This window comes from Prionailurus bengalensis, chromosome B2, assembly GCF_016509475.1.
Source record: "Prionailurus bengalensis isolate Pbe53 chromosome B2, Fcat_Pben_1.1_paternal_pri, whole genome shotgun sequence".
Taxonomy (NCBI): domain Eukaryota; kingdom Metazoa; phylum Chordata; class Mammalia; order Carnivora; family Felidae; genus Prionailurus; species Prionailurus bengalensis.
Window position 1 is genome coordinate 145,275,554 of NC_057349.1, and position 22,681 is coordinate 145,298,234.

Here is a 22,681-nt window from a genome sequence, read left to right on the forward strand (position 1 = left end):
ATTCTGTGTCTCCCTCTCTCACTGCCCCTCCCCATTCTTGCTCTGTCTCTTTCTCTCTCTCTCAAAAAGAAATAAACATTTTAAAAAATTAAAAAAAAAAGAAAAATAGTTTACCAATTCAACTTACAGCCTCTATTTTTTACATAAAGTTTGTAGTACCAGAAAACTGATCTCATGTTCCCCCCTCATAATGTCACTATTCAAACAGTAGCGAGTGGTTTGTTTCCTGGGCTCTGGAGATAACAAATGATGGATTTGGGGGAAAGACTGTTTTGTATGGATTCTGGGAGGGTGAGGAATAAAGTGCTGTATTTAACTCAAAGAGTGGAAAAGCACTCTTGAATAGTGCTGTGCATGAGATACAGATATCTGTACCTGACACTGATCTGTATCTGTACAGATATTGGATGTAGCTTTGGCTTTTTGTTTTTGTTATTTTGAGACAGAGAGAGAGAGAGAGAGAGAGAGGCAGAGAGAGAGGGTGAAAGAGAATCTTAAGCAGGCTCCACACTCTGCATGGAGCCCAATGTGGGGCTCAATCCCAGGACATTGAGATCATGACCTGAACTGATATTAAGAGTCAGACACTCAACCGACTGAGCCACCCAGGCACCCCTTCGTGTTAGCTTTGAATAACACCCATGCCATCCTAGTGGGATAATCCATTCTAGTTTGCAAGCATCAGAAAGTCCTTTGGCCTCTGCCAAAGTAGAAACACAATCACCAAGCAAATATGTATTTACCAATGAATCCACCCTATTTACAGTTTCATGTAGACCCCTGAGATCAGAAAAGTCAAAGAGTGATTTAAAGCTACGGATTCCAGTGCCAGTGTAACCATCTCTTGTGGTTAGAGATGAACTTTGTCACTGAAAGGAAGTGGTGGCTTTACGAATACAATGCCCCTTGATTATATAAATAAATCTTGGATTAATTTTCTTGGAAAAACCATAATCTAAAAATGGCTAGTAGCCACCATGGGGGCCTGAAACCATTTTACTAGATTTCAAAATGCCATGGTGGAAAGATATTATTTTTATTAAAATGTTTTATTTATTTTTGAGAGAGGGAGGGAGAGAGCGAACGAGCAAGCAGGGGAGGGTCAGAGAGAGAGGGAGACACAGAATCTGAAGCAGGCTCTGGGCTCCTAGCTGTCATCACAGAGCCCGACACGGGGCTTGAACTCAGGGACTACGAGATCATGACCTGAACCGAAGTCATATGCTTAGCCAACTGAGCTACCCAGGTGCCCCACCATGGTGGAAAGATAAATGGACAACTCTTCAGAGAACCAACAATATTCAGTCAGGTTAAAACCATGAGCAATAAAAGAATAAGCGTACACACACACACACACACACACACACACACAAGCTGAGCTTCCAGAAACTTCTAATCTTCCAAAAACCAAAGATAACACTGGGGCCTTTGAGGTTCAGGCATTCTACACAAGACTGTTGAGGTCAGGAAAGAGCCATCAAGGAAATGTTCAATGGAACCATGATCAACATGAACATCAATACACCTTCTTTGCCAAATGGATCTGGCATAGAATTTGAGCCTTGCCTGAGTAATCCAGCTGTCATAAAGCTGACCTTTCAATGCATTCTTAGTTCCATTGTGGAATTAGCCATCATTTTTGCTTGTCATACACGGTATTAAGTTTTATTTACAAGATTTATAGACATTGATATAACCTTTTAATTAACTCCACCATGAAAGAACAGCATGCCATGGAAATAGTATGAGTTCAATCAATTCTTTTTTCTGATAGTCTGCTATTTTTATCCTTAGTTTGAAAAGCCTTGATTTTCTATTTCTGTTTTTTTTTACTAGTTTATTTTATGTGTCTTGTTTTACACTCCATGAATCAAGGCAAAGTCAAATAAACCAAGGGAAAAAGATGGTCAGATAGATGGACAGATGTATACTGCTTGGTAAATGGTTGATTTATGCACTGGACTATAGGAAACACCAACCTACAGTTAAAGAATGTCCGAACGTATGTTCCTCTATGAACACACACATATACGCGCAAATAAATTACATATACTGTCTGTAGGAATACTTACATAGCATGCTTACATAACAACTGAGTTAACAAGAGCCAGTATTCATTATGTGCTTGTGGTCTTCAGCATTTAACGCAAAGGCACTCTATACGGCATTATTTTAATCCATCCACATAGCAATGTATAAAATAGTTGCTACTGTATTATCTCCATTTTAGCTTAAAATGAAACAAGAGACATACCAAGGATAAGTAACTTGCCCTACATTACGAAGGTGGTGAATCTCCAAGCCAGGATTTGAACTTGGCTTCTCTGATTCTCTATGTACACTTCAGGATATGTGCAAAATTATTCATTGGTTTATGGGGAGGTAATAGTAAGACTTATTCAGGTCTTTAAAATGTGAAAAAATTAGTCTTTACTAGGACGTAACGTACTGGCTGATGCTGGAACTTCTCATACCCTGGTGTGTGTGGGGGATATATCATGTTATGACCTGCAAAGAGGGTGTCTTGAGGGGCCAGTGGGAGTCCTAAAATGCAGACTCTTAGAGAGTCTCTGTTGAGCAAGGTTCAAAACAATCCAGTTTGTTTCTTACAAAATAAAACAAAAATTCTGTAATAACATTTGAAAGCATCTTTTCATCTAGTATGAGGAACACTTATAATCTGAGTTCACAGTTTAAAAAAATGCTGAAATAATACATGACAATATTGTGACAAACTGAATTGTAGTTTGTAATAAGCACTTTTGAAGATATGTATTAAAACATTGTTGAAGACATAAAGAAACAAGTACTGAAATGAATTATACAGCATAGGAAGTTTACTACACAGTTGAAAGTCGTTATGGTTGTTTGTAACTTGTCTCAGCTTGTGGTTACTTGCTACTTCTCTTTTTTCCTGGTTTCCAAAGCTCATTAAAAGTCAAAGAATAGGAAAAACTTTACATAAAAATAGGTTAATTTTAGCTTCCACATTATTGTCCGTGCACACAAAAAAATTGAAAGACAATATCGTTTAGTTCAACCTGTAATGTGTGACCACACTGGTGGCCCAGTCAAATTCATTCAGTGCACTGTTATGGGGGCGGGGCGTGGTGCCCAAGTCTGTGAATCCAGCTTTAAAACGCACATCCCACACAGGACGCTAGCCCTCCAGTGGTTCCTTATTGTAGGTAACAGTCAATATTGCTAATGTGTGGAGATTAGTACAGGCCTATGCATCAGTTTTTATAAATATCTCGTTAGCAATAGGTTTGCAATTCAAATATCTTTAGATATTTTTGATAACTTTCAATCATCAAGAACTGCAGAAAATGTGTGTTACTCTATTCTGGATACATTGTCTTTTAATAACAAAATCCACAAATATGTAGCTTTCTCCTTCTTGCTGTTAAACATTAAAAGAGGTGTTAGGGAAGGTAAGTTCTTGGTAGTGAGTGGCATTTTAAAAAAGAAAAGCAAGGTTTTAAGGAGAATTATGTTTAAATAACAGGTGATGAGGTAGATACACTCACAAAAATTATTTAAAAGGGTTCCAAAGAAAAAATCCAAAGTAGCAAGAATTACGAGAAAAGCCTAGAACAACTTGTCATGCTAGAAAGCCTGGCTAATGTGTACGAAGGGAGTGATTGCACATTTTTTTTTTTATTTTGTATGTTCGAAATTTCCTACAATTAAAATGCTTTAAAATTTAAAGCTACATCAGAAGTAAACTAACTTTTAGAAGTGCCTTGAGTATGAAGAGAAAACATGAAAATGGATATTCCATGCTACATGGTTTTGTGAAGGAAGAGAGTTTATCAGTACAAAATTATCCCATGAAAAATAGAATCTTTCAATCTGAAAATAAATATTTCACTAACTTTTGAATGCTTTTGTTAAAAATATAGAAGTCCAAAACCTTTCAGTGAGTTTTCCTTAATATACTGATCATGCATTATGTGAATCTTAATTGATAAACATTGCATTATTGGCAAATACAGTCAAAAAATGAGTATCATAATTTACAAAGTCAACAATGCAATCAGCTTCCTCCATTTGGAAATGTGAAATACTTTTGAGTTATATTTTTCAGCTTTGATCAAAAAAAACATTAAAACTAAGTACCGAAATAAGTTAAACTTAAAATCTGACCATTGAATCAAGGTATCACAATTTCAAACCACAATTTTCAAAATCAGTGAAGCATATTTACTCACATTGCAATGATTATACATACATATATATATATATATATATATATGTATATATATATATATATGAATGAGGTACAGACCCCTATCTCATTCCATATATAAAAAAATAATTCAAAATGTTATCAATGGCCTAAGAATTAAAGCTAAGCTATTAGAAGAAAACATGGGAGTCATTCTTCAGGACCTTGGTTTTGACAATGGATTCCTACCTTTGACACCAAAAGCACAAACAACAAAAGAAAAAATAGATAAAATGGATTTCTTCAAAATTAAAAACTTTTATGTATTGAAGGATATTACCATTAAAGTAAAAATACAACCCACAGAATAGGAAAAATGTTTGCAAGTCATATATCTGATAAACGTCTATTATCCAGAACACATAAAGAACTCTTACCAGTCAGCAACAACACAAACAACCCAATCAAAAAATGGTCAAAGGTCTTGGGTATTCTCCAAACAGAAACGCAAATGGCCAACAAGCATATGAGAAAATATTCAACATCATCAGTCATTAAAGAAATGCAAGTCAAAACCACAATGAGGTACCACTCCAAATTTAATAGTATGGCTATTAAAAACAAAACAGGAAAATAACAAGTGTGGGAGAGGATGTAAAGAAATAAAAACCTTTATAAGTTACTGGTAGGAATGCAAAATGGTGCAGCAGCTATGGAAGATAGTTTGGTAGTTCTTCAAAAGATTAAATATAGAATTAGCATATGACCTAGCAATTGCACTCCTGGGTATACATCCAAGAGAAATGAAAACATATATGCACACAGGAACAAATACACAAATGTTTTTGGCAGCATTATTCAGAATAGTCAAAAGGTGAAAACAACACAAATGTCCATCAGCAAAGAAATGGATAAATAGATTGTGGTATGTCCATATAATGGAATATTAATCAGTCATAAAAAGGAATGAAGATACATGCCACAAGTTGGATGAACTTCAAAAACATTATGGTAAGTGAAACAAGGAAGACACAAAAGGTTACACATTGCATGATTCCTTTTATATGAAGTATCTAGAATTGGTAAATCCACAGAGGAAGATAGTGGTTGCCAAGAGACAGAGGTGAGGGGAAATTGGGAACGCTTACTTAATGAATGCGGGGTATTTTTCTGGGATAATGAAAAAATTTTGAAACTAGACATGGGTGATAGTCATCACATCACATTGTGAAAACATGAAATGCCACTGAACTGGACACTTGAAAATAGTTAACTGTATGTTATGTGAATTTCACCTCAATAAAAAAATACATGTAACAACAGTAATATAAGTAAAGAATGTTCTTCAATGTTGAAAGATAAAAAAACTGAGAATATTAAATATTTCAGCTTTATCTCATTCTTCAAAATCCTTTAAAATATATGTTTTTTCATATATATGCGTATGTGCTCAAAATTTTTAGCAATAAGGGTATACAATTTGAAAACGTGGATAGGGCTGCTCTAGATCCATGGTAATCTGTCACTTGTAGGGTGAATCCATAGACATACTTTGTGCACCTCGGCTGAATAATATTTTAAGATTTATCTTCCATACTTTTATGCAGGTGATGCATTTTCCAGTTCAACATAACTTCTGCATACCTTCGTATTTTATATTTTTGTGATGCAAACACTGTTTCTTGCTCAGCAGGGATCAAATAGATATTTGAATTTTCAACCCCTCGGCGGGGGATTGAGTATCCCTAAGATAGTCTTGCATCAATAGTTCTTCCGTTATTAATTAGCATTAAAAATGGAGAAGAAAAAAGTACTAGACTTACCCACACACGGCAGAGAGTAGCCCAGCTGAGGGTCATGGATAAACTGCCTGTCGTTAAGTCTTGTCACACAGTATAAGTAGAAACAGTCTAAGCAAATCACGTGGCGATGGTTGCACTGGAAAACCAGGACAGGGCTCCTGCACAGAAAAATAAAAAAAGAAAAGGAAAACATTTCCTCTAGTACTTCTAAGAGTCGAAAGGCAACATGTGCTTTGGGACACTTTGTAACCCTATCAGCTTGCTTAGAAAATGCTCTGTGTAGACACCTGCACTGCTCACCATTGAGCACATATGTGTCAAAGCTGCGCCTTAAAAATTGGAAACATTTCATTAACTATACATAACATTGATTTTCCTAAATTTATATTTTTATATTAACATATTTACCAAACTGCTGTTTAAATCTGAGCTCAGATATAACCTCTTTCTAGATCATCTTCTAGAAGCCTCATAATTCCCAATTCACCCATGAATCACCCCATTTATACATTTTTTTATTGATACAAAATTACATCATACTATTGATATGCTTCTCTACCGACTGTGATCTCCTTGAAAGTAGATACTGTGCTTAATTTAAATTGATATTCTCATAGTACCAGGCACGGTAAGGTTTAAATAAACGTTCCTTGAATTGTATGTTAATGATATATAAAATCTGAACTTCCCAAAAGCCAAAAGAAAAATTACCATGGTGCCAAAGTAGGTATGTTAAACAATCACTCATATTTCACTGGCAAGCAGAAAAGTAGAATTTCAAAATAAAAATTATCTAGCACAGATTCTTTTCTAAAAGATTTAGTCTATCGTGCCATCCCTACTCCACACAAACAGCCAATTTCTTAAATCAAGTTTAGGAGGTTACTAATAAATTGATATATGAGTTCTAAAATCTTTGGATTCCCTTAGAATGCTTTATAGGGGAAAAATGCCCCAAATAAGCATGTATTTTTGCTAACAAAATGAACCACATTATGTTATAACCAAAAGAAAAAAAAGAGAGAGAGAGAGAGAGACAAATTGAATTAATTTCACATCAGCCCCAAGGCCATTTTAATAGTAAAAAAAACACAAAAAAAACAACACTGGAGTTTATCTAGATAACCCTATTCTCTGTGTAATGACAACAACATACAAAATAGTTTTTTTTTATTTCATACACAATTCTTAAAAGACCTCAGAGCTCTTCAAAAGCCCTTTCCCCAGAAAAATTGATATTAAACATTAATATTAGTAACATGTAATTTTCTTAACAATTAAAAGGTTTTCAAAATTCTGCTTTCCCACTTATTTCAAAGCAATATCTAATAGAAAACAAAAAAAAAATAACTTAGTATTTTAATGTCATGGATCAACAGGGCAATGGTCATCATAAGCTGGGCAAGGACGTCCCTAAATGCTTTTATGTGCTTCTATTTCTCATCTCTGAACTACTGCAGTCCTTTTGGGGCTATCATTTCCATTTCCAGAGCCTTTTTCAATTAGGCATTGACTGTGTTCTGAACTTTCAACCTCTTCCCTTCTAATAACATTCTGCTGGAAGATGATAAAATATAATACCTTCTCATTTCTATCACGAGTCAGACATACACACGTGCACAAGGGCACACACACCATATTCCCTCTGTGTGACCCTATAGAACTGCTGTGTTCTATGTTCTCCTCATGGCTAAGTTCTATGAAAAATATTCTCCATTCTGGTCTTAGCAACATGGTCGACTAAGCCTTTAGAGACGCTCAATCTGCTCTCAACACATGGAAGCACTGGAGAAAATATTAGAACATTCATAAAAATGTTCCTCTATATAACAAGGTTAAAAAAGAAAGCTTAGCAATTACCCGGTAGAAGAAATAAAAGGAAAACTTATAAAGCCAAAGCAGTAGGAACATGAACTGTTGGCATAGTGTCCCAGAGCAACGTTAAGGTACGTGGTAGCCACTGGTCCAGGAAGTGAGTTCTTTTCCATCCCTATTAAGGAAAAATGGAGAGAGTTTTGTTCCATGTGTGGACAACATATTTATGGATTTGCCCTTCAGTTAAAATATGGCCCCAAACTACTTAGACCATGTGGACAGTCCACAGAACATCAGCTGTTCTACTTTACTGATGGCATCCTACCATTTGGAACAGATTGGAAAGGAATGGTGAATACATGAGAGGCCATGCTGTGAGGTAAACCCTGTGCAGATTCAAGAGCCCACCATATTAGGAAAGGTTTCAGAGGCCCAATGTTTGGGGCACGGAGGGCACACTCAACAGACACAGTAGTGCATCTTGCCCCTTCCCCTACTACTGCAACTACACACACACACACACACACACACACACACACACACACACAGATACAGCAGTACAAGGACAATCACAGGCCCTGTGGAAACATAGGCTCTAGGCCCCACAGAGTGAAACACATTGTCTTGGGGACATAGGAGGAATCTTACTAAAAATTACAGCCGTACCGGTTCACTTCTGCCTTCTTGAATTGAGATATAGGCGGGGAGCCGAACAGACCAAACCGACAGGACTAATTGATCAGAACCATCAGGATGCAAAGAGCTGGGGAAGAGTTCATAGGGTATCTGGGGGATGCACTGGCACATTTCATGGCACTGCCCTCTGGAATTGTAGCGGCAAATGGACAAGGCAGCAGTTAAGGCAGCACTGAGAAGTACATGGTGACCGGGACCTGAGAGACCTTAGGATTTACCTGTTGAAGCAGGTAATGTCAATAACCTTTATTATTACAAAAAATATAATAGAGTCATCAAAAAGGGCTTTAGAGAATGTTTACCTTGAATAAAAAGTATGAGAAATGAATGCAGGTAGCAGTAGTTTACCAAACAGTGAGAAGTAAAAGAAACAAGATATAAAAATGTGTTCAGCTTTCGAAGTGAGGACAGATCACTAAAGTTCATTAAGGAGAATCCCTTCCCAGGTACAGGGTGTATATCTAAGTGACACCAGAACCTACATGTGTGGTTTTACATGTCCATTTTGGAAAAAAGAAAAAAAAAAGAAATAAACTTACAAGAGTTTCAGGGAGTGACAAGTTTAGAGAAGTCCCTCAGGCATTCTGTCACTATCCATATGGAGTGAATATATATATATATATATATATATATATATATATATATATAGAGAGAGAGAGAGAGAGAGAGAGAGAGAGAGAGAGAAATATAGAATATATTTATATATATTCTATATATCTATATAATGTCTATATAATATATATATCTAACATATATCTATATAATATATATAGAGAGAAATATAGAATAAACATGTAGAAAAAATACATATGTTGATGAATAATGTTATAGATATAGATGTAGATAGTATATGCCCATATTCATGCAGAATTATCAGTCAGTTGGAGTTCTTGATACAGTTTTGAGGTAAGATTGTCCATCCCTTATCAATAATATTTCTAGTTATAAAAAAAGAAATTTCTAGTATTTATGAAAAAGTTAGGTGAGGAATAAGCATGCCACCCATAGAAACATTATTGGATTAATCATCTGAGTCATCTAAGAAAAGAAGTGAGGATCATTTCATGGCTGGAGGGACTACATAATTAACTTCCTAAGTATGAGGCAAAAGAGAACAGTGGGAAAAAAAAACACTAGTATTTATGACCACCCCCTTTGGGTTAGGTACTTGCTAGGAACTTCTCAAACGTTTTTCCATGTCCTCCTCCTATTAATAATCTGCCCCCACTCTATCACACATCCTGTTCCTCTCTCTGCCTCCAGCTTTCTTCCAGGTCTTTTACTCCTGGGCTCGTGCTCTTTGTCACTCATTCTTCTAGTATAATAGTAGCCTTTATATTCAAATCAAAATTCCAAACTTCAAGGTCCAGTTCAAGATAAGACCTCTAAGGAACTTTTCCTGGAGCTTAATTCTTCACTGATTTTTCTCTTTTTCTTTAACTTTTAATCCACAGGGTCTATCCTAATGTGCTTCCTACACTGTCTTCACTTTTATTCAGACTGTTTCATAAGTTGCTACTTTAGCTGTCAGCATTAAATGAAAAATCCTGAAACAATGGGGGCTGAACTTGATTACCACCTTCATGACCCATGTCTCACCAAATACAGCAATAAGCACATGACATTATATAATCAATAGTTACTGATCATACCTGTGGCTTACTGAACAAAATGTTTTTTATTTCATAATCTCTCTGTTCCCATCCTTATATTTTTTACTCAGTTACTTACTGAGCATCTACTTTGGCTGAAGTAGGTACTTAATAAACACACACGGAATACAGCAGTGAGTGGGTGAAAAAACATCTCATGACTGATGGAAGCGTTGGGAAAAACACAACTCAGTCACAGGCCACAGTCTGGGGACATGACACGCATGTGGAACAGGTATTAAAAGGATGCATGTGTGGTCATCAAACTCTGGTGCCACAGAAGTTAGGACAGCAGAGAAGTATGCGTCAGGGTTAGGAAACCTGAGCTGAATTTAAGAGAATGGGGGATCAGCACTGGGTCCCTGGAGAGAAATGTGGTTTCTGGGCAGGGCAGGAAACAGACGTGGGAAAGAATTCTTGGAACAGAAAAGTTATCAGCTGGGCTGACTGAGGGGATGTATCAGGACAAGAGAAAAGAGATGAGAAGGGTTGGGGACAGGGGTAGGAGGACTTCAGGAGACTGGCCTACTGTGCGGTCTCTTGCTCATGGGATTCACTGAGGCTTGTGAGTCTCGGAAGGGACAGATGTTTTCATATGTTTAATTCCGAGGGAACGTGTGGAGGAGAACAAGCTGGAAGTCGTGAGAACTATTTGGAGGTCATTTTAATAACACAGGCATGAGTTACTAAGGAAGCAGACTGTGGTGTGCGGGCGGTTCTAGGAATGGAAAGAAGAAGATGGACAGGAGTGATTTTTCTGAGGAGAACCTGCCAAGACTTATCTCCTCTTGGGTCTTTGTTCCTCCCAACATTCCTCTGTGCCCTTTGCTCAAGTTATATATAAATGTTAATTGATCAATCTAAAAGATGATTTTACCCCCGTGGACCAGGCTACAGAGCAGTTAATCAAAGGTTAGATAAAGTTCTCAATCCCACGTAAAAGGGATTATAAATGCTGTACTTGACATTACTGAAGAGTTATTATTTTCTCTTAAAGCCAACAGTTTTTATTATAATGCCTGTGTTTTATAGAAAGGGGAATGTGGCAAACAGGATAATATGAAACAGTGTTTCGAAACTGCAGCTTTGTCCATGTTGCTCTAGTTACGTCTGGGTCAGGCTCTTCCCTGGCATCAGGCACAGCAGCTGCCCTTGTCCGATGGCTCCTTGCAGACACACTTAGCACCGCCCATGGGTGGCGGGAGTGGCCGTTCTTTTTGCAGGAGGTGCATTTGCAGGAGCCAGTGCACGTGCAAGAGCAAGCTCAGGTGCAGGAGCCCGTCCATGCAGGTGCAGGAGCCCATGCAGGTGCAGGAGCCCATGCAGGTGCAGGAGCCCATGCAGGTGCAGAAGACCGTGCAGGTGCAGGAGGCTGCACAGGTGCAGAAGGCCATGCGGGTGTAGGAGCCCGCGCAGGTGCAGAAGCCTGTGCAGGTGCAGGAGGCCGCAGAGGCACAGGTACAGGAGCCACCGGTGGGGCAGGAGCAGCTGGGTCCACTTCGAGCAGAGGTGAGGACTAAGGTCCAAAGCAGTCAGCACAGCGAGACACTGGTGCAGGCTGCAGGCGTGGTTCTGAAGAGTTTCTTGTAAGCAACGACTTTCCTGCTTTGGTGAAAGCAGTGATCCAAAGAGCCTTTGCTCACAGAGTATTAGGCATAACTGAAGAAATCTTAGTAAAAAAAATACGGCAGACCACTCACGTACATCACACAAATAGAACACGGTTACACAATAAGTAGTCCAAACATTTAAACTCTCATAAAATTAGCTCTCTTGTATCTACAAAATAGCATCAATGTTTTCATATTTATCTGATCAAATGTGCAGTTTAATCTGCTCTCCACCTCATTTGTGTGAGTGCTCTCTCTCTCTCTCTCTCATTTGCCCTCCCTCACACACACACACTCTCTCTGCCAAAATCTATTTCTCTGACCCTGTCTACTTCTTTGCCACAGGTATATCTTCATTTATACCCATTAAGAGGCTGCGGTTCCAACTTCTCAGCTGAAAGTGACATATATTGAATGTGACATCCCAGAAATTTTAAGATACGTAAAGATAAGGAAGTCTAAGCTTGAAAGGAAATAAAAATCTAATAAAGTGGGTAGGAAAGGGATACACATAAGCGTAACACAGGGCAGGACACTAAGTTACATTAGAGACGTAGGAAATATTAGCAGGCTCTGTGGTAAGCAGCCTTCAGGGTGTCCCCTTAGTGATCTCCACCCCCTGGGATTCATGCCCTTGTGTCCCTTTTACAAATCAGTGGGATGACCTGAGTCATCTACATGGGAAGTGCAGAAATGACAAGGAGCCATTTCTAAGACTAGATCAGAGAAGACCGTGCAGCTACTGCCTGTGCTGCTTCCTGGGTCAGTAGCTCTGAGGAGAGTGATGGCTGTGTTGTGGGGACACTCAAGCACTCCTATGGAGACCCTCCAGCACAAGACATGCCCTCAGCCTACTGTAGCCCTGGCTGACGGCTTGATCACAATTTCATGAGCTAACCCTGAGCGAGAACCATCCAGCTAAGCTGTTCCCAAGTTCCTGACCCGCCGAAACTGTGCGAGATAACATCCGTTGTTGTTTTAAGCCACTACATCTTGGGGTAATTATTTTTTATGCAGCAATATATAACTAATACATGTTCGGAGGGGGAAAGAGATCACATTTAGATAGAAAATTAGAAAAGAATTCACGCGAGTAGTGGCATTGGAATGAAGATCAAGTTTCCAGGGCATGGAGATAGAAAAAAATCTTCCAGGTCAACAGAAGAGACTGGAGTTGCAGAAGAACAGAGCACAGGAGGAGAATGCTGAGTTCTCTAGTATAGCTAGTTTCTCCATTCACCCCAATGAAAAGCAAAATTATATATATATATATATATATATATATATATAGGGATAGTAGAATCATCGGAAATGCAATGAGAAGCAATGAAAGTTAGGATAAACATATTAAGTGCAAATCATTGAGGAGATAAAAATAAATTTTGTTCACTGGAGGGAGAAAGTTAGTCCTTGAATTTAGCTTACACTTGACCCTTGGAAACACACATGTTGTTTTTACAATATTTCGTTTGTGCAACAGTAACATAGATGTTATGCCCCAGCTAGCAATCTTTCAAAGCTCTCTACAAATCCTCAGTACATGAACAACTACGACTCCTGGGAGTTTAATAAAAGATTAGATTAGATAAAAATAATTAGAGGAGGAAAGCTATGCCATTAAGGAACCCGAATCTATCTTCCTAACAACTGTCATTTTAAATCTCTTTTAGTTAGAGATAGCTTATAAACAATAGATAAATGGCTACAGTCTCAGAAACCAAATGCATTTTCGGTTAATCTGTATCACCTACTAATTGCCCAAATGAGCTTCTGACGGGAGTATCCAACATGGCGCCTGCCCTCGATAACAGTTTAACCCACATATGTGATACGGGTTCATTATTTGAGTTAGCCAAGTGAGCAATCCCAGTCACTGGAGAGACCCCTGATCCAAGATGCTAATTGATAGACTCAACTTTTAGAAATTAAAATGAGCTTCAACAGTTGAATGACCTTCGAAATTCCATCCAGCAGCCAAGTTTAAAATCCTGAAGTGAGTTTGTTTATCCATTAGTCTGCTTGGACTCAGAATCCTGTTGAGGCCCTGACAGATCCAAGGTCATTTACCACCACTTTGAATTTCTTCTTGCTCCCTCTGCTCACGTCCTCATTGCTTTATCCTGTCCACTTTGCCGCACAAAAAGGGGTGACTTTGGCTCCGTGAGCTTGCTTGTACAAGGCCCAATATTTCAGCATAAACAACACTGCCAAGGCAAAGACTCTTTATTGAAGTTGACGTTTTTGAATCACTGTCATCAATCCATCCTTGTAATTCTCTGGACTAACTACCAAGTGCCAGGCACCGACCTATGGATGTCACGTAAAAGTGGGCAAGACATGGCCCTTCGCCTCAGAAGGCCACAGGCCTGTAGGGTTGAAGACAAACAAGTAATTATCTCCTGGTGTCGTAAAAGCTATCAGAGGGATGAGTTAGAGACCACCTAACCCCGTCTTTGCAGTCAGTGGAAGGGGTCTCAAGGCAACTCATGCCTCCATGCGTGCATTCAGTCTATATAGAGAGAAGATACCGAAGAAACTAAACAGCTTCCCTTGTTTATAAAGGCTTTAAATAAAATATGATATAAAGTACAGTAAATACATTAAAAATAAAATGATTAAGAAAATATATACTCTGCCCCTTTCTCTATCGACAAAATTCCCTTGTCCTCTTTAATCTTCATTCAGTAATTCTATGTCCCATCTGTGACATCAAATGCTACTAAATTTAAGAGAACCCTAACATTAACATTTGTTCCAAGGTTTGAGCCCACTGATCAATACTGGGCAAACTCTCTCATCATTAGTGCACAGTTTTATTGCTGGAAAACAACCTGGTTTTGTATATCCTGTGCTTATAATGCTCACCAGAATATTCTTAATTCTCATGTGTCCTGAGGATATAATACTTTATGATTCCACAGACACATTTTCTGCAGTGGGACTAAGCCCTGACCTCACATGTGTTGAAAACTACTTTGTGCAAGGCATTTTGCTGTGGGTACTTAGGCCTTAAAACAAACAACAGCTCCCTATCAAGTCAACTGTATCTCCATTGAGATGTTAACCTGTTCTATTTATTGTCATATAGAGAAAAAGAAAATTTCAGGTAGCAGCTACCTTCTCTGTTTCAGAACTATTTATTTTCTACATATACTTACTAATTCTGAGAGTCTACAAAATAGGAGGTATAAAAATAGCCGAGTAAAGATATGCAGGGTAGCAAAAGTGTAGTGCTTTCTAGAGCAAATGGATTAGGTCTTCAAGTGTTGGTATAGCATGAATTCTCCAAACTCATTAGCCTCAGTCTGGAGTTAACTTAAATCAGCACCCACACCATTCCTTCCTCCCACATTTGCCCCCCCCCCCCCACCCTTTTTAATCAGCACACCTCGGTGATGTTATTCTAAAGTGGCTTTCATCATGGCACGTCGTGGCCAAAACCATAAACTAGTTATCTAATGCCAGTGTATCAAGACCTCAAGTTTTCCTTCTGTTTTTCGGAGCCCTCCATAAGGCTCCTTGCCCCCCACTGTATGTCTCCCTAATTGCCATTCCCAAATCCTTCTCAGGTCCTCTCTTTACAGCGTCAGAACCAAACCTCCTTTTCCCTTATGCTCTTGTCTCTCTGTGTTCAGAGTCTTCCAATTTACCTTCATTTTCCTCTTTCAGGAGGCTGCTTCAATAAAACTCCAGCTAACACCGATTCTACCACTCACTTTACAATTCCCCATAATGCTTATGTTTACAAAGCAGTATTTTTATATTCTACTTAGCGTTTTAGTACATATCATTATATTGTTCTGTGCCTGATTGATCAGCTTATGTCAGATGTTTCCTGGTCAATTCAACACCTAGTCACTGAGGGGCGCCTGGGTGGCTCAGTCGGTTAAGTGACTGGCTCTTCATTTCAGCTCAGGTCATGACCTTGTAGTTGGTGAGATAGAGCCCTGCTCAGGCTCTGCATTGGCAGCGTGGAGCCTGCTTGGGATTGTCTTTCTCCTCTCTATCCATCTCTTCCCTGCTTGTGCTCTCTCTTCGTCTCTTAAAATAAATAAACGTGAAAAAAAATTTAAAAACACCCATACATAGTAATCGGGAGGCTACTATGTGCTGGTTCCTTGGCTTGATGTTGGGATGGGATACACAGTTCTTGTCCTTGTGGAATTCTGTCTAATGGTGATATAACTAAGTCTGGGGCGCAGCGGGAAAAAGTTAATCCAATGTTGGCCAGGCAGAGAATGTTTCCTGAATGAAAATAAATAAATAAATAATTAAACTAAGACCCAAAAGGCAAGAATGAATTAGCCTGACCAAGAAACTAGAGGGGAGTGAGGAAACCATGTAAAAACACTTAAAATGGCATAAAGTTAGAAAAGGTTAGGGAACTGTGTCTTAGATCTTCATATTATCTCCTCAGTGTTTATCAAGGTTCTGAATTCCTCGAGAAATCAAAAATCAAACTAAAGCATAATGATACTGTTTCCACGAGCCACATGTAGAAGTCCATGTTTTAAGTTTATATAATAAGTGCAGCTGAATTAGGTTCTATTATTTATAACATTTTGAACCACTAACAATAAACAAAATAAAGTATATGAATCCATGGTTACAAGAGGGAATTAATGAGTTATTAATTTCCTCCAGATGGTTTCAATCTTCAAAAGTAATTACTTGACCTTAGTATAGCTTATATGTCGTATTTCTAAATATAATTACTGTTGACAGGTTGAATCTAAACATAAACCATTACCTTCTAGAAGCGCTAGATTATAAACATTATAACAGTATGTATTAGAATTAACAAATAAACTTCTTTCTTTTTTAAAAGTAAGTTAAAATTTTAGAAGGAAAGAGGTCAACCCCTTTTTATAGTAATCCATTACAATGATTTGGTTTTATCAGCAGCAATCCCAAGTTTTCTTTCTAAGGCCTTTGTATTACCAAACAGATGCTGATAAATAATTGCAAAGAATGGGTAAATCATAATGAAATAACCATTGCATGTAATGAAATAAAATTTAAAATCCTAAGGGGTATGTGGCTCATGGGAGGAAAACGCATCTCATGAAAAATTATCACATTACCTTCTTGTCCCCCAACTAACAGAATTAATTTCAATTCTTAAAATTATGTTTATAAATGGCCAAGTGCTGAGTGCTACATTTGTAAAAGTCCACATAGTTTTGAGTTTTAATCTTCGAGCATACTCTATTCAGACTGTCAGTGTTGTAGAGCTAGAGACAGCTGAAACCCGATTTAGCATGACATACTTTCTGGGTTGCATCATCTGCATAGAGCTGTTGTGGGACATAACTATTCAATTGTTGCAGATGCCATCTGAACACATACTAATTCATGCACATATCCTGTCTTTGTTTTTTTCTTTTGTGAGAAACAGCTAGAAGGAGATAGATGCTACCGAATTCTGCTAAATTGAGACACATATAAAGACAGATCTTGTTTAGATAAGAACCCCACTGTGAAATAAATTGTCCTACTGTGTCTCCAAATCTCGTGACAGGAAATATTAATGCTAAGAATCAGTCCAGTGGCTATGAATGTTCAGAGCTATTTAACATAAATTATTATAAAACAGAGTGGTTTAAAAATTATATTTGTTGCCAGCTCACAAAAACCTTGCATAGAGGACTTCTCATTGGTCTTTCATTCATTCTTAAAATGAATGAATGAATTCATGCACTAGAATGCCATGTTTTTGATTCCTCTTATCAGAGAAACGTTAAGAATTGGGTCCTCTGAAGGAGAGTAGTTTGAAATTAAGAACCTGCTCAAAAGATTGTAAACGTCTTAAAACGCTTCTACAACAAAAAATGTCTGAAAATGAGGAGGTATAGTGACGTTTCCGAGGTATCGTCAGATGGACTGTGCATTAAATATTAATGTAACTTAAGAAATGTGTGGCGCATAATCAATAAAGTTATTTTCCTAATTGAGGTTTTTGTTTTACAACTAGCCAGAAAAGCAGTGTGTAGCCTGCCAAAATATTTCCCTAAAAGTACTAAAAATCAACATGACGTAACAAAACAAATCCATACGAATTCATGTAAAACTAAGCTAAGGGAATTCATGCAAAGAGGCAATGGCCTGCTTTGCACATCCCAAGACACTGGAGGCTGGGGGAAGGTTTCCAGAAAGTTCCAGGCTAAGAGGGCTGTCGCAGGAGCTGGCTTCAGAATGCAGCTTACATGAAAAGAGATCCGTGAAATGGCAGGCTAGACCCGACAATCTCTAAAGACCTTTCAGATACCAAGATTCTACAGGCTCCAATTTGTATGATCATAGCATTCTTCCTCTCTGTAAGTTCGTGGGGCTCAAACCTTACTTGAAATTATGTGCACAAGGCAACTTATATTTAGGATTCCGGCTTTAAAGTTACTTTTTGAACTAATGCACGTGCTGCTTGCAAGGCTAAGAGTCTGAGGATTTCTAGAGATTTTACTTTCTGGAAGACATGTTGGGAGGAAGGCCCTGAGCCAGTGTATTGAAAGGAAATCAGAAGACATACCTCAGTGTTAAAGGCAAAAGAACAAAACAAAACTCCCAAAGCAACACAATATATGGCTCTTGACAACTAAAAGCTAATTTAATTTTAAAGTTCTTTTTTTCTTTTCTTTCTCTGTTTTCAATAAGGTCAGCTGGTAATTAGTGTCAGCAGGAGGGGACGGGCAGGGCTCAGACCCGTATCAGGTGCCCTCTGCTGTGTTCTGTGAACCCATGTGCTCCTTCCTACCCCAGCCTCTCGCTACAGTGTATCATCAATTATTTATTTGATTTTCTACCTTCTCTCCAGACCAGAAGTCAGCAGACTCCAGCTGAGGGCTAAATCTGGCCCACATCCTGTTTTTGTAAATAAAGTTTTATGAGAACACAGCCATTTTTACATATTGGCTATGGCTGCTTTTATCTATAAAGGCAGAGCTGGGTGGCTGTGACAGGGACTCTATGGACCAGGAAGCCTGAGCCACTGTCTAGCCTTTACAGGAAAGGCTTCCTGCTCCAGTTCTTGACCCCGTAAACCCAAAGGCTGTCTTCTGGTTTTCTGAGTGCCTGACCTATTGGTGGTGTTTGGTAAGTGCTTCTGTGCTAAACGGTCCAGGAGCTGTTTGGCTAAACGAAGGACCATGAATGAGGAGGGACACAAAAGAGGGCAAAACTGAAGCGTCAGACAGCCAGAGATCAGCAACTTTTGCAGGTTGACAGGTGCACAGCTTACTGATTTTGAGCTAAGCCACAGACACTACTTCTCGAGGTTGCAAATGTCATCTCCCTTCCTTCAGGACATTTCTTTTGATTAAGTTGCCCTGGTCTCCCCCAGAGAGTGTCCAATGCTGGCCACTCCCACATGAGAGAAGAGATACAGGAAGTGGACTTTGCTGAGCTCGAGAAAAGTGACAGCAAGACAGTAGGATGGAACCATGCGATGGTGCCTGGCGGGCGCTATTGACTGGGTGGTCGGGGAAGGCTGGAGGCGGCCACGTTTACACTGATCCCCCAATGGCATGCTGTGCACAGATCTGATGCGAGAGGGCTCCGCGGGAAGGAACAGCTGAGGAAAACTCCCTTTCAATGGCAATGCCTGGGCGTGCTTGAGGAATTAAAAGGAAAGTCAGTGTGACAGAGATACACTAAGAAGCAAGGGGGAGTGGACCAAGATGAAGTTCAGGTGGATGGGAAGAGCAATAATGAAGTCTTTGTCTGAATGGTCAGGGGTGCCTGGGCGGCTCAGCCGGTTAAGCATCAGACTCTTGGTTTCAGCTGAGGTCATGATTGCACGGTTGGTGTGTCTGAGCCCTGCATGGGGCTCTGTGCTGATAGCACAGAGTCTGCTTAAAATTCTCTCTTTCCATCTCTCTCTCTCTCTGCCCCTCCCTTGCTCGCTTTTTCATGTTTTTTAATGTTTATTTTTTTTGAGAGAGACAGAGCACAAGCAGGGGAGGAGCAGAGGGCGAGGGGGGGAGGGAGGGAGAGGGAGAGACAGAGAGAGAGAGAAAGAGAGAGACAGACAATCTGAAGCAGGCTCCAGGCTCTGAGCTGTTAGCACAGAGCCCGATGCGGGGCTCGAACTCGTGAACCGTGAGATAGTGACTTGAGCCGATGTCAGTCGCCTAACTGACCAGCCACCCAGGCCCCCCTCCCTCAGTCTTGAGAGAGGAGGATCCAAAGCAGGCTGAGAGCTCGGGGGCCGATGAAGGGCTCGAACTCATGAACTGTAAGATCATGACCTGAGCTGAAGTCGGATGCTGAACTGATTGAGCCACCAAGGTGCCCCTAAATAAACATTTTTTTTTAAAGAGTTAGGAATTTGACTCTTAGGCAATAAGATTTCGGTACAAAGTTTTAAGCAGGGAAGCAACAGGATGTCATTTATGTTTCAGAAAATCACTCTTACTTTGCGCATCGCATGGATTGTAGTGTGACAAGAAAGGGAGGGAGCCCTGTGGATGTTGGGAAGTCCTTCTGGGGCAGAAGATACTGGTTTGGACCGAGCAGTGGAGCTGGAGAAAATGGATGGGTGGACAGTATGTTTGGGACAACATAGCATTCACATGTCTCCTACTGAGCTCTTCTCCATTTATAGTCTCCTACCAACATGTGTAGGTTTCTCCATTTTTAGGAAACCTCAAGACCGTGTCCCCAAATCCACAGGACCATTGTTATAAAATTAACAATTTTACTTTAACAGATTACTTTATATAAAAATGGAGACTTTCCAGAGGTTTCCAAATAAATTTAACTCAAAACCTTTGCCTAGGGCCTAAATTAAAAGATAATGAACCTAATAATCAAACAGTACATTAATAAAAATGTAAACGACGGTGCCATTGTTTGTCGGAATAGTATTTATCGATCTCTTACAATGTGCCAGGTGCCAGGCAGAGTGCGGGACCCAGAACAAGGAACGAGAGGTGCACTGATAACCCACTGTGGGCTGTGTGAGGGCTCCCAAGTAAGCAAGCCTCTGGGGGACAAGGTCTACAAGTGGCATTGATACTGGAGATATCAGATATTTGGGAAGCAAAACTGACAAGATTCAGGGGTTCATCAACCTGAGGCAGGGAGAAGAGTCAAGCATTATGTCTAGATTCTCTTTTTAAACATTACTGGATGCTTCTAACGGGCTGGGTTCCCTGCTAAGTGCTTTCTCTGCATTATTTATTTAATCCACTGAACTATAAAACCCTAGGAGGGCAAGGCCCCTTCTGTGTCTTCTCTTCTGTGATCTCACTACCTAACACCGGGCGTCGTCTGGGGAGGAGTTCAAACGTACTTGTTGAAAGCTGGGTGGACGCCTCCCCGTCCCTGCCACGACAATGACAGTGAGATGCCCTGCCGTGGGAGGGGCAGGTGAGGGCACGAGGTGGGGAGGAAAGCTGTGAGACCTCTTGATCCCAGAGCTGGTAAGTGACAACGAAGTCACCAGGACCGACTTGCTCCGGCCCCGCTACCATTCCTCAACACTGCATCCCTCCACCTCAGGCTGGCCGGGACTTGGGCAACATTTGCCGGTGGGGGACAAACCACCAGAGGAGCATCAGGCCTGGAAATACAGGTAGAAGATTTCTTTTGGTTCTAGACTTGCTGAGTTTGAGGCACCTTTGCAATGTCGTGTGAACACATACAGAGGGCAGGTCACTATGGGCTCCTTAAACTCGGGAGGAAGCTTGGAGCTGGAAAATGCTCTGGAGACCCATCAGCCAAGAGACGAGTAATTACAGCCCCAGGAGCAGTTGAGCTCACCCGTGGACAGTGTGAAAATAGGAGAGGAGGTGGTGTGGAAGGGACCCTGGAGCACACTGACATTGCAGTATAATTGGTTTGATGAAGTTTTCCCTTGCTGAGCTGTGGACATGAAATCGTTTTGCTTTTTCCCGGTAATTGGTATTTCTGTGTTGTGTCAAGACCACCTGCTGAGCAGTGGGCCCCCAGCCACATGCCAGATTCCATGACTTCTGGTCACTTTCAGGTATTAAAATAATCTAATCTTAGACCAGCCCATCTTGAACTTCCCTCTCACACTGCACTTGGCGTCTCTCTTGCCCCATTGGAGACCAGAAAGGAGCCTCAGCTGCTCCCAGGACCCTGCACAGTAGGGAAGTCCCGCTTGCACTGGGCATGTGCAGATTTGATCAACCCAGTTTCTGGAGGACAATGGAACGTTGAGGAGGGATCCTCTTTTTCCTGATTTCTGTGGAAATCTGCGTGTGTGCAAGCAAATGGTTGGTTCTAAGGGTTAAGTGGTGCACAACACAGAGGCTTCTCTCACACTGAATTTGCAGAGTCAGAGGGAAAATGGCATCCATGAATAAGAGTTGCAAAGTGGGTGAGAGGTAGGGAACAGGCCTGCCTAACCCAGTCTAGATGGCGTGGCAGGCTCTTTGGAGGTAGAGTCTTATCTCCAAACAGAAACCAGGGGGGTGCTTTGAAAGGCAAAGTTAGATCATCTGCCTCCCCTGCTCAATCCCTGCAATGGCTCCCCATGTTATTCCTTACGATGGCCTTGCTCGGTCCTCCAGTGCTGCCAAACCACCCCTCTCGGGCCCTCACCTCCTTCTCTTCTGCTCACTGTGGTCCAGCCCAGTGAGCTCCGTGCTATTCCTCAAACATGCCTGGCATTCTTCTGCCTCAGGACCTTTGCACGGGCTCCTGCTTTTGCATGAATGCTCTTCCCTAGCTATTCACATGGCTCACATCTTGATCTCCTGCCACTCTTTCTCCAAATGTCTTTTTCTAATAAGTCAAACCCAGACCACCCTACATAAAAGTAGTCAGCCCCCACTTTGCACTCCCAAGCCTCTTATTCCCTTTTATTTTTTTCTATCTTCTGCAGTAGATTTGCACTATTATTCCCCAATGCTTCATCCTTCCCTGAGCTCACACTTCTGCTAGGTGACTTTGCCCTTCCTCCCACTAGAA

General features: G+C 40.2%; 1 protein-coding gene across 2 annotated transcripts in view; it reads right to left on the bottom strand.

Moving 5' to 3' along the window:
• Positions 1–22,681, bottom strand: part of PRKN (parkin RBR E3 ubiquitin protein ligase) — a 1,348,128-nt gene that overhangs the window by 421,880 nt on the left and 903,567 nt on the right. For both annotated transcript variants that reach the window (XM_043592715.1, XM_043592714.1), the window contains exon 7: positions 5,995–6,131. In XM_043592715.1, coding sequence (XP_043448650.1) covers positions 5,995–6,131 — 137 coding nt within the window. The remainder of the gene's footprint in view (positions 1–5,994; positions 6,132–22,681) is intronic.